The 12535-nt window shown below is 45.6% G+C and overlaps 2 protein-coding genes across 5 annotated transcripts; one reads left to right on the top strand and one right to left on the bottom strand.

Moving 5' to 3' along the window:
• Nucleotides 1-3662: 3662 nt before the first annotated feature.
• Nucleotides 3663-6167, top strand: LOC112899572 (protein DETOXIFICATION 16-like). Of its 4 annotated transcripts, none has more exons than XM_025968090.1 (8): nucleotides 3663-4035; nucleotides 4123-4667; nucleotides 4781-4867; nucleotides 4959-5015; nucleotides 5128-5366; nucleotides 5446-5564; nucleotides 5696-5782; nucleotides 5887-6167. In XM_025968090.1, exons 1-8 carry the CDS (start codon nucleotides 3790-3792, stop codon nucleotides 5947-5949), a joined length of 1443 nt encoding a protein of 480 aa, XP_025823875.1. In that variant the 5' UTR covers nucleotides 3663-3789; the 3' UTR covers nucleotides 5950-6167. The 4 variants fall into 4 exon arrangements, with proteins under 4 accessions (XP_025823875.1, XP_025823884.1, XP_025823892.1 ...); XM_025968116.1 differs by having other exon boundaries at nucleotides 3911-4035; nucleotides 4127-4667; XM_025968099.1 differs by lacking the exon at nucleotides 4959-5015.
• Nucleotides 6168-8085: 1918 nt separating this feature from the next.
• Nucleotides 8086-11636, bottom strand: LOC112899878 (recombination repair protein 1-like). Its single transcript, XM_025968528.1, has 2 exons — nucleotides 9746-11636; nucleotides 8086-8438 (listed from the first exon to the last, which is right to left on the bottom strand). The coding sequence occupies exon 1, from the start codon at nucleotides 11570-11572 to the stop codon at nucleotides 9776-9778; it is 1797 nt and encodes a 598-aa protein (XP_025824313.1). The 5' UTR covers nucleotides 11573-11636; the 3' UTR covers nucleotides 8086-8438; nucleotides 9746-9775.
• Between the last annotated feature and the right edge of the window lie 899 nt (nucleotides 11637-12535).

The raw sequence follows: 12535 nt of genomic DNA, 5'->3' as shown, positions 1-12535 counted from the left end.
GAAAATAGAAGGAGAAATAAAAGGCACGGAAAAGAGAAGAGAAGAAAAGAAAAATAAAATACAATAAAATAAAGGGAAAAACTTATAATTACAAAATTTAAGGAAAAATAAAAATAATTAAAAGGAAGAAAATAAGAATAAAATAAATACAAAATAGAAATCAAATATCCAAGAAAAATTATCTACAAAAGGACTATAAATAATAAGAAGAAAAAATAAGAACAGAATGAATAGAAAAGATAAATTAAATAAAAGAGAACAATAAAAAAATACGTGGCCTTCTTCATCCCTAACTTGCACAGCCAGCAGCCCAGCACCTGACTTGCGCAACATGCAGCACGACAGACACGGCAGCAGTTGTGCCTTATATCAATGCAGCCCGCTTCCGCTTGGCTAATAGGCTTCCGCGCTCTCATGAGCTGAAATTATCCCTGCGGGTTATTTGATTTCTTTCAGAGGATGCGAGATTTGTAATGTGGGTGATATATAGCCGCGGCGCAAGCTGATGCCAAATGAAGCTGCGTTGAACGGGTACAAAATCTGGGTTACCAACACTTTCGGCCATTATGACCACCTGATCAACCCCTGCACTGTATTGATGGAGCCCACGGGAAACCACCCTGGACTGCATGATAAAGTTCGGGATACATGGCCAAACCATATCAGAAGGCATCGATGGCAGTACCTGATGAGTTGGATCTGCCACCACTTGCTTCAGCTGGGATACATGGAAGCCCGGATGAATTGATAATAATTCTGGTAGCAACAGTTTATAAGCTACCTGGCCAATCTTCGCAAGTATCTTGATGACTGGATTTCATGATGTTGATTGATAACTAGATTTTGCTATATTTATTTTGCAGATGAAGATGAAGCATTAGACTATTTTAAAAGCTATAACGTTGAATTTAAAAATCAATTAGAGAGAAAGACCAAGCGTCTAAGATCTTATCATGGTGGCGAGTATATTTCCAAGACTTCTGATAAATTATGTGAGAAACATTGTATTATCTATTAGATGATGCCTCTCTATTTGTTCAACTCAAACCGGGTTGGTGAGAGAAAAAACTGTAGAATTTTTTAAATAATATTATTTTAATATAAAATTGCAGAAATAGGTGCTAGAAATAAAAAAAATGCAGATTTAGTAGCCAATCAGCTACTGGATAGATGACCGAAGGTTAATCGGCTACTGGAAAGCCGATTGGATCCCATCGGCTATTGAATGGCCAACTGGGGTGGCCATGCAAGTGTTGTCAGTGCTGTCAGAATGTTGCATAGACGAGGTTGTACTATGAAGATGGGTATGAGACCCATATAAGTTACTGTTGTAGCAATCCAATCTATATGATTGGAGAACCCGTAAATTAAGACTTTTGGAAAGAACAAGCTATTGGTTAGACGAGGATAGCAATTTCTAAACCTCTCTAAGTGAAGATGCAATACCCTTAAATGCTCTAAGCTACGCTTCCTTCGTACCTTTATGTGTTTTTATTAGCTTTAATTAGCAAAGATGTTGTGATGTTATCCTAAGGGTATTCTTGAAAGAACACATATATGAGCCCGACTATTAAACACCATAGTCTATAAGATTTCGTTAATCTCTAGCAAGCTAACGAAGAGATCAGAGAGTATGACTACATGCTCTACCCACAGGGTAGGCTACTGGCAGCTAAATACTAATTATGACTTTGAATGAAACTTGTTGGTAAAAATTTTGCAATTCAAGGCATAGTTCATTGTTAAGCTATGGATTAATGTAGCTTAAAGAGCTCTAGGAAGAAGTTTAACTTAACAGACTCTGAACAATAGTATGAAATATGCAAATTTCTAAATGGTCATTTGAGATCTGGTGAGAGATTGTTACAAATATAGGCCCGATCCATATAAATAATTCTTAAATAAATATGAAAAGCCCATCAGTATTGGAGGAGAGATACCATCTATTAGTCGTTATTGCTAATGGAGGAGGGTGTATAGGATTTTAATTCATATAAATACAGACCAACTCCCTCATAGAAAAGTTGTACCATAAACTATTATACAGGAAGACCCCTACGTTTGGGAATTCTTAACATAGTCTATATTAGTTAGGGTTTGCGTTTTCTTCACTGCTGCGCCGCCACTATGCTCTTCTCCATTCCATTGCATCAGCATGAACCGACAAGTGGTTCTTCACTGCTACGCCGCTATTATGGTCTTCTCCATTCCGTTGCATCAGCGTGAACCGACGAGCGGGAGGATAGATCTCTAAAACAACTTGTAATACTACATTGGGAGAGGATGAATAAGGTTTCAAAAAATGCTCTGTGCTACTACTTAAATTTGTGACACTCCTACATCAACAGTTGGACGGATCCATCGTATTCACTGGCTATTGCAACTCAACATCAACAAGAATAATACAGCTGACCAGCCACGACGTTTCCATCTGCAATCATATTTTCTGAAATTATGGTTATAATGTTTCTACTGCGCCTAGTATATTAGATAAGTACTTGTGCTAAGACTTGTATTCAAGATTTATACTCGAAATTTGATCATGCGTTTGCTAATTATTCCAACAAGCAGTGTTGTCTCCACACAACTACGATGGCAGGACCAAAAGAATTAAATTACTAGGATTTAGTTGGCACCTTGATCGAGTCCTGTTAGTGCAGGCAAAACGACGAATCTGTATGGTGCTCGCGGTTAGATCGATCCGATCAAATCAATCGAGAAACAGATGCCAAAAGATATTCTAGTTTAGGTTTTCAGGATGCATCTCCATGTTACCAATATCAAAGCAGCGTACGCCTTCTTATATATAAAAAAAGCAGCGTACGCCTTATACTCCCTTCTGTGTAAGTAAAAGGTGGATAATTATTTTTGCACTTATTAGGGACCGTTTAGTAGAGCTTCGTCTGGTTTTGATTCTATATGGAAGCAAGCTGATTCTTCGAGCGAAGTGATTCTATGACTGTAAGTGATTCTTTTTAATTCTCTAGCATAAACTCTTAAAATTAGGATGGAGAATCACTTCACAAAATTACGAGAAACTACTTATTTCAGCTCTCAGCCTCTTAGAGCCTATTTGGTAGAGCTCCATCTGATTCTGATTCTCTATGGGAGCCGAATTTTTAAGACAAGTGATTCTTTGATTGAAAGTGATTCTTTTTTATTCTCTAACGTAAACTTTTAAAATCAGGATGGAGAATCGCTTCACAGAATTAGAAGAAGCTACTTTTCTTAGCTCCCAGCCTCTAGTTCATTTTATAGAATCACCTCACAGAATCAGCAGAGAATCAATTCTTTTTGGCTCCTGCTGGATTCAGCAGAGAATCAGTTATGTGAGCTTTGCCAAATGCACCATTTAGTTCATTTCGCATAATCACTTCACAGAACCAGCAGGGAATCTCTGCCAAACGCAGCCTTACTCACCTCACTTGTTAAAACCACCTCCATTACACGTGCTCAACAGATTGGTCATCGAATTGCAGATAATGAAAACCACATGGTCATGTTAGAACTTTTTGCAACTTTTACTAAGATAGTAGATCACCCTGATCACGTGTTACAAAGATGTGATCGATCTTTGTCCTTCGCGCTGGTGGCTTCCTTTGGGCTCTAAGCGGCGGCCAAATGGAGCAGCTTCTACTTTTCTTTCCTGCTCAGATCACACGGTCAAACCTACATAGAGCACTCCAAAACTAATCTAGAACAAGGTGACGCGTCAGTAGCGCCCGGCTCGATCTCCATTGCTGCCATCGTCTCGGCTTCTCACCCACGCGGTGAAGCGAGAAGGCAAGCATGGAGGAGCCGCTCCTCGCCGCAGCGACCGGGACGGGAAAGAAGATCGGAGGTGGCGAGGAGAGCCTGGCCGTGCGCGAGGTCAAGAAGCAGCTGTACCTCGCCGGGCCGCTCGTCGCCGGGTTCCTCCTGCAGAACCTGGTTCAGATGGTCTCCGTCATGTTCGTCGGCCACCTCGGCGAGCTCGCGCTGGCCAGCGCCTCCCTTGCCACCTCCTTCGCCGGCGTCACGGGCTTCAGCTTGCTGGTGAACATCTCCCTCCCGCTGCCCCCCCTCTTTATCCTCTCGTTTCTGTCAATCCGGTTCACTCACCGGCGGCGTGCTCGTCATCAGGCAGGCATGGCGTGCAGCCTGGACACGCTGTGCGGGCAGGCCTTCGGCGCGCGGCAGCACCACATGCTCGGCGTCTACAAGCAGCGCGCCATGCTCGTGCTCGCGCTGGTGAGCGTCCCGGTGGCGGCGGTTTGGGCCTACACGGGCGAGATCCTCGCGTGGTGCGGCCAGGACCCGGAGATCGCCGCCGGGGCCGGGAGCTACATCCGGTGGATGATCCCGGCGTTGTTCGTGTACGGGGCGCTGCAGTGCCACGTCCGGTTCCTGCAGACGCAGAACCTCGTCGTGCCGGTGATGCTCAGCTCCGGCGCCACCGCGCTGTGCCACCCGGCCGTCTGCTGGCTGCTGGTGCGCGGGCTCGGCCTGGGCCGCAACGGCGCGGCGCTGGCCAACGCCATCTCCTACCTCGCCAACCTCTCCTTCCTGGCGCTCTACGTCCGGCTCTCGCCGTCGTGCAAGGCCACCTGGACGGAGTTCTCCGCCGAGGCGTTCCGCGGCATCCCCGACTTCCTCAAGCTCGCCGTGCCGTCCGCCGTCATGGTCTGGTGAGGTTGACAACTTCTGAGATTCTTCAATTCCATTCATTACGACATCGATCGATGGAATCGATCCATGGCGTCGTTGATCATGAAACGCGCCTGCGCTGGCTGGCCCGCAGCATGGAGTGGTGGTCCTTCGAGCTCCTGGTGCTGCTCTCCGGCCTTCTCCCCAACCCCAAGCTCGAGACGGCCGTGCTGTCCATCTGGTCAGACTTGATCTCTGTTCTTCCGTAGCTGGTTTCCTGAAATTTCTCGCCGATCCGTCGCTCATCGCTGCGTTTGATTCTGCTTGTATAGCCTGAACACTAACGGCTTCGCGTTCATGGTGCCGCTCGGACTTGGTGGCGCCATAAGGTCAGTAGCCCCAATCAGTCCCCCTCTAGGACACAGATGTCTCTCATCTCCATGATTCCATCATCAGGAACTCAACAGGATAGATTTGACTTGAGTTGTTGGGTCACTGCAGCACGCGTGTGTCGAACGAGCTTGGCGCGGGCCGGCCAGAGGCGGCCCGGCTGGCAACCCGGGTGGTGGTGCTCCTGGCGCTGGCGGTGGGCGCGTCGGAAGGGCTCGCCATGGTGCTGGTGAGCAACCTCTGGGGCTACGCCTACAGCAACGAGGAGGAGGTGGTCCGGCACACCGCCAGGATGATGCCCATCCTCGCCGTGTCCCTCGTCTTCGACGGCCTGCAGTGCGTGCTCTCAGGTGAACTTACTTGAAGCACAGTCTCTGATCCTCAGTTAGCTGCTGATGTCTGGGAATAATAACTGGCATTGACCTGCAGGTGTTGTTAGGGGCTGCGGCCGTCAGAAGGCCGGCGCGTTCATCAACCTCGCGGCGTACTACCTCGCCGGCATCCCCTCGGCGTTCGTGTTGGCCTTTGTTTGGCATCTAGGAGGAATGGCACGTGTTCTGCTCTCTTAAACATTTAATTTTAGGAGTATTCACTATTTTTCTTTCATTTTGCAGCTGTTTTTTTTATATTTTTGAATTGGATAGGTTCTGAACGCTGGTCTCATTTGAACTCTGAACAGGGGCTCTGGTTCGGGATCATGTGCGGGCTGGTGGTGCAGATGCTCCTGCTGCTCTCCATCACATTGTTCACCAACTGGAACAAGGAGGTAAGCAGAAGTTCATTCAATCTTCAATGCGCGTGTTTTCTTTGTTATTCATCTCAGTTTCTGAATTAGTGTTGTTGTTGTTGTTCATGGGTAAACTTTTTCAGGCGTTGAAGGCGAAGGACAGAGTTTTCAGTTCTGCTCTTCCTGCAGACACGGCAGCAGCATGAGGTGGTCTAGTGTAGAACAGACAAAAGGGGTGCGGTTTTGCTGGGAATAACGCTCGAGGCATCGAGTCAAGTGGTCTTGTGTTGATGCCCGTACTGTTTATTTTTTTAGGTGGTCTGGTCGTCCACGTGTCTTCAGTAAAACATTGAGGCACGAATGCAAGTGATGATCTGTTCAAACACCAAACCAGAATACTCTCTGCTCGAAACTTTTTTTTATACCTGGTTGAATTCTGTTTTTTCCTCCTTATTTTTTTTGGTTACCCTTCCTCAGTTCAGTATCAGCATGGCATGTCTAAGCACAAGCAGCTCGATATGTCTGTAGTCATAGCTGGAGTTCACAAGTTAACCCTGCCTTACTCAACATAATTCAAATGCCCATAGTTTATTTGGCTTTCACACAAAGCATGAAAGACAGCTGTAAGCCTGTAACAATGTTCATATCTGCCACACACAAGTTAGCTTAACCACCTACCAGAAAGTTAACCCTACGGAACCCAAACTAAAAATTTGAGCTACACTTCACGCCATAAACCCCCAAGATACTCCAACACAGCAAAAGACATCAGTCAGCTCCTAAACAGGAGAAGCATTCTTGTAGCTTCAAACGTTCCTTGTTGTAGCTCTAGGACCTTGGTGCCGCACAGGCGTAGTAGCCATGGCAAAGCTTCCTGGACGTTGGTGCCGACTTCTTGCTAGTTGCGACGCAAGATGCAAGAACTGACAATTCGATCAACAACCTAGACAGAATTTCTTCTCTCATATTTTCACCGGTACTCTAAAACTCTTGATTTCTTGAAGGTTCCTATATTTCTTGAAGAAAAGTATCCGCGAACCCCGTCATCCACATCTGTAGGGCGTGGACGTTCATTGATGCATAAGTAATTCCAGGCATATCTTCATACCTGACGACTTCAGCATTTCAGGGCCCTAGATATTTGATCTGATCCTTTTTCAGTTGCATCTGAACAAGGTGTGGAAGATTCAGCTCACCACATCAACGAACACGCATCACATATTGCTATGAATTAGGATTAACAGAACCAAGTGAACCTACCACACAGAATAACAGGACAAGCATATCCGTAATGGGACAGCGACAAGCCGACAATGTAAAGTGGTGGGCATAGATGACAGACCAGCAATATCTCGGATTATGACATGTTCGCGTGTGTTTGGTTGGTGGAACGAGGGGAAACGGAATGGAGCGGTTCTATTTTTACGTGCGTTTGGTTGAAGTACGGTGGAGCAGAGCCGCTCCCGCAGGGGAATATACCCCGAAGATCCGGAACGAGACCGTTCGGTAAAAATGAGCGGACGCGAGCGCTCGCCTTCCACGCGCGCTCGAGCCCCGCTGCCCATCACCGCCCGCCCCTCTCCCCTCTGCAGGTGAGTGACCGGCCTCTCCCTCCCCTCCGCCGCACGGCGCCACAGCAACCCCCACCCCCGCGGTGGATCTGCCCCCGCGCCGGCGCCGTGCGGCGGCCTGGAGCCCCCCCCCCCCCCCCCCCCCCCCCCGCCCCGCCCCTGGAGACCCCTGGGGCGCCGCCTCTGGCTTGATTTGATTTGAACTCATGTATGTGTTATTTCAGTTAATTTGAACTCATGTATGTGTTATTTCCATTGATTTGAACTCATATATGTCATGATTTATTATGTTATGTTGAAACTCAATTAATTATATTACATATTATGTCATGTTGAAATTCAGTTAATTATATTGCATATTATGTCACGTTGAAACTCAGTTTATATTGCATATTATGTTATGGTGGTAACCTCACCCCAACAAAGGAGGAGGTAACCTCACTCACCTGGCTCTCCAACCAAACACAGAATGGAACGGTTCTACTCTAACGCATTCTCCAACCAAACAAAAAATGTAACGGCTCCGTTCTCCTTACCAAACGTAAAATGGAACGGCTCCATCCTTAGAAATTGGAATGGAACCGTATGGAACAGTTCCATTCAACTTGGCTCCCCCAACCAAACGGACCCTTAGTGCCTTCAGAGTTCAAGGTATGGCCACAAACCAAATATCAACCTGATTCACATGGCAATAGCATACAGGACAGATCAAAGACAATCACACAGATCTGTTAATGGAAACCTTGGATCACAGATTACAGCTTGCACTGAAAAAGTGAAAATGGAAAATCATACTGATGGGACTGTAACAAAAACAGAGCTACTACTAGGAATCATGGGGACTTCACGGCCTAAAACCTCATTATAAAGCATTGACAAAAATTTACCATCCCATTAAGTACACCTGCCAAAGCCAAATGCTATGACGTAATATCTTAAAGACTAGCAGAACCAACAGCTTAAGCAATAGCTTGGAACAAATACAATCATCTCATCACTAGCATTCACTAACATGATAATAGCTGACAACTACAGAAACATAGCCACCTGTTAGACACCTCGAATCTCATCCCTTAAACTAATACTAAATCACCTCTTGCCGCCTGAATCTTCTATCCAGCCATCTGATTATGAACAATGAACAGGGCTCGTGTAAGTGCATCAACAATTGAATATCACAAATTTAATTAAAATAACACAACGTAGATGAAAATACAATTTGACTACAGAACAGACATGCACTGTTGCACACAAATAAAATATCCAAGTGTGTGTGGTCAGATTTGTTGACACCTCTAAAACAGCTCCACTTAAGTCCATGGTAGCAGGCATGGTTGAATAAGATTCAGACCTAATATTGAGCTTGGTCCCAATTCCCCAAACAGGCACAAGCTTAAGCTGTTTATCATCCTCAACTAACAAGGCACACAGTTGCACAGATATCAAAAGTACATATTAAGTTTGTAAATCATGTTGAGACCCCAAGTTGCTACCAACAACTTGGTTTAAGCAGCTCAGAACATATCTCTGTGCTGAACCTCAAAATTTGATTCATGTCAATTTTATTTACAATTACTCATCCTTCAACCTCCATGCTCATACAGAACTATCAAGTGTAGTGCCTTTGGGAAATCAGCTCTTATCAACAAAATCAACTATCTTGTTAGAACCAATGACCAACTTCTAAGAAAACTAAATGATATACGTCTCAGTAACCTTACTGGAAGCATCTAATATTTATATGAGATATGGTAACCTCATTGAAGCAATCACTGTCATACAAGCTACTTTCAAGGCAATACATATGCTCAAATGTTTATGCCAGTAATGTTGGTGCAACTAAATGAAAATCTAAATTACAAGAATCACAGTTTACAAATTTCATCTATTGCTGCAGCGTTTTAAGGGGAGCATAAAAATAATTATTGTGAAGAATGAATTACTCTAAACTGATAATTCATGGGTAATTGAACATAGTAGAACTTCCTACAAATTTTCAAGGCTATACCTCGCAAAAAATATGTGCTAGACTAAAAGTGAAACTAGATATTTTAACAAGACCAGAATCATGTGATAATATATCAATTTTGTGGCTTTTGTTTCATGAGATGCTACATGACTACATCGATCTTGCGTCTTATATCATCAGCGAAAAAACTGCCCGAGTGTCCCCAGAGAAGTGCAGCTTCATACATGCTCAATCAAACGCCCACACAATCTACAGGTCCCAGTGTTGATATACAATTTATACTGACGTTCTGAACTTGGATCAAATTTTTAATTGCTGCCATATTTATTTAATACAGAGGATTAGGGACATTTCAGAAACTGTTCAGAATTGAAATTCAATTCTAGGACCTGCGATTGAGTTATAACAATTCTTCAGACATCAAAAGGAAACATAATAAATCCAGCAAGAAGAATGGTATACCAACAAAAGACTTGATAACGCCATATAAGTTTAATCCACCAAACTCATCAACGTATTAAGAACATCCTTCTTTACGTCAGCTCGACGGATCTGCGCCTTTGCCTCATCTACTCTTTGCTTCTTGACCTTGGATTCCAAAGATTGTGCCTTCTCATCACCAATGAACTCAAATGCTCGCTTCAGAGTCTCCCCACATGGATGCTGGGCCTCAATCTCCACCACATAGGCAGCAAGGTTGGAATACAACGTCTGCAACTCATCAAAACCCCTACGCATACCTTGCACATTAGCATCTCTTTCTATTTCCTCATCATGAGTTTTCCCTTCCTTATTCTTAGTCGGAGTGCCACCATTCTGGTTTGGAGCTGTGGCTTCCTTTGGCATAAGATTATCCCTATCAATGTCCATATTCCCTTTGTCAGTCTTCTCCCTCTTGCCCTTGGCCAAATCATTACCATTTTGAGTGCGATTAGTGGTAGCATCCTCCGACGCGCCACTCTTTGCATCTTTGTTCAATTCCTCATTATGATTTTCCCGCTTCTTACTCTTACTTGGCTGACCAGTGGCAGTGGCCTCCTTTGACAACCTGCTCTTTAAATCTCTCTCTGTTTTCTCTTTGATGCCCTGCCCCTTCTTACTTCCTTTCTGAGAATCACCATCTTGATTGGCAGTATTGGTGACGGCCTCCTTTGGTGTGCCACCCTTTGAATTTCCATCCATTTTCTGTTTGTTAGCCTGACCCTTCTTACTCTTTGTCACAGCACCATCATTTTGAGATGTTGCAGCAGCAATTGCCTCCTTCGCCTTCTCTCCCCAGACTGCTTCCGAGAGTTTATACATCTGGAGCTCATCTTCTTTACTTGGCACAATGCCTGTGCTCACTGCTTTCTCATAACGTCCCTTGAGCTGTCGTACCTTCTCATACATATCTTGGTAGGTGCAGTTCTTCCTATCCAGGCGGTCACCAACAGTAGCAATGATGAAATCAGTCTTCGGCAGTGTGCCCTCACTCTTGACGTGCGCCGCAATGGCCTCCAAGATCTTCATCTCATCATTTTTCCCCCAATGACGCTGGCTTCGTGCAGACTTCTCAGACTTGCTGCTGGATGGGGAGGAATCGAGAGCCACTGGCTTCTCCGGCTCTGCTCCGCCCTTCTTCCCCTTGACGGAAGGAGTGGCCTCTGGTGCAGCCTTCTCTGGCTCGGCCTTGCCCTTCTTCCCCTTCCTGGCTGGAGCGGCCTCAGGCGCAGCCTTCTCCGGCTCGGCCTTGCCCTTCTTCGCCTTGCCGGCTGGAGTGGCCTCAGGCGCCGCCTTACCCGCCTCCGCCTTGACCTTCTTCGCCTTGCCGGGCGGCGTGGCCTCAGCCGCCGCAGCAGCCCTCGCAGCCCCGGCCTTGGCCTTCTTCGCCTTGCCGGACGGAGCAGGATCCGCCGCGGGCCTCTTCCTCTCCTGCTCCGCCTTGGACTTCCCGGCCGCCACCGCCTTGTGAACCACTGGCTCCGGGTTCTCAGGCTCTGACTCCGACGCCTCACCCTCCTCGCCGTCGCCGTCGCCGTCGGATTCGGGCTGGGAAATCCGGTGCGGCGGCAGCTTGGTGGGGGAGCGGTGCACCTGGAGCAGCTGGAAGGCCTGCGCGTCGGTGTCGGAGTCGGAATCGGAGCCCTCGGACAAGTCGGCGGCCGCGGCGGCGGGAGGGGGCATCCGTCGTGGGGGGAGGCTCGGAGGCTCCAACTCCTCGGAGCCCGATCCCTCGGAGGACTCCTCCTCGTCCTGCGGCGGCGGAGGAGGAGGACGCGGAGGCGACGGCGCGCGGCGCTTGCGGACCATGGCTCGCCGCTAGGGTTTGGAACGGAGAATGGGATGGGTCAGATGCGGGAGGAGTTTTTTTTTATTTTTTTGAGCTGGAGGAGGATGCATGAGGACGGTTCGACGCCTCTTGGGTTGGACCGTTGGACGGCTGAGCTGGACTCCGAAAAATTCCTGAAACCAAAAGAATTCAAAACCGGTGGCATCGGGCTGAGCACACTGGGCTCAGTCCAGCTAGGAGTGCCTGTTTTTTTATAAATCTTAAAATTTTTAATTTAAATACGCTTTTAAATTGATTGTTTTGTGTTTGCCAAATTCTAGGTGACTGCCAAACTATATTTTTTAGAAAATTTTATTTAACTGCGCTATCTCCCTTGATGGTTATAGACTGTAGCCAGCATACTAAGGATAAATAGAATCGGTGTCTAGTATGACAAATTGATAGCTAGTTGGGCAAGTTTACATATATATATATATATATATATATATATATATATCATTATGTTTGTAAATGTTTCAAAGTCCAACAAGATGTTTCACTTATTTACCAACAATAATACGTCCATTGCTCTCTCCTAATAATGTAATCATTGGTCTGATCACATTACATTTAAACGGCATTCCACTGCTTCCTGATCTCATATATTCATCAATTTAAAATTGAGCTTCCACATAGCAACATACCTGCCTTCTCTCTTTTTCACTACTAGAAAATGCACGTGTGTTGCTATGGTTAACTAAACATATCAAAGTTGTTATTGGAAAGAAAATTGAGAAAGAAGAAAAATTATATTTCGAGATGAGGAAAATACCCAGATAATTTTCTGATCCACCTAGAAATATGAGACATATATCTTTTGTTATCATTTATTTTATGTCAAGCTTAATTGCAATTGACATAGGTATTCTGCAAGGTTATTTGTCTTTCCGTGATGTGCATATTATTGCAGTCAAGGATAGAACGTTGTGCAGTGTATATCTAGT

This window comes from Panicum hallii, chromosome 1, assembly GCF_002211085.1.
Source record: "Panicum hallii strain FIL2 chromosome 1, PHallii_v3.1, whole genome shotgun sequence".
In the NCBI taxonomy this organism is placed as follows: domain Eukaryota; kingdom Viridiplantae; phylum Streptophyta; class Magnoliopsida; order Poales; family Poaceae; genus Panicum; species Panicum hallii.
Note: the sequence above shows the minus strand (reverse complement) of the source record. Positions and strands in the feature narration are given on the sequence as shown.

Bases quoted from the DNA above. Each gene is read 5' to 3' on its own strand.
- LOC112899878 (XM_025968528.1), bottom strand. From the start codon at position 11,572: ATGGTCCGCAAGCGCCGCGCGCCGTCGCCTCCGCGTCCTCCTCCTCCG.
- LOC112899572 (XM_025968090.1), top strand. From the start codon at position 3,790: ATGGAGGAGCCGCTCCTCGCCGCAGCGACCGGGACGGGAAAGAAGATC. The intron at 5,016-5,127 runs GTCAGTAGCCCC...GGGTCACTGCAG, and splicing joins GGACTTGGTGGCGCCATAAG to CACGCGTGTGTCGAACGAGC. The intron at 5,565-5,695 runs GCACGTGTTCTG...AACTCTGAACAG, and splicing joins TTTGGCATCTAGGAGGAATG to GGGCTCTGGTTCGGGATCAT.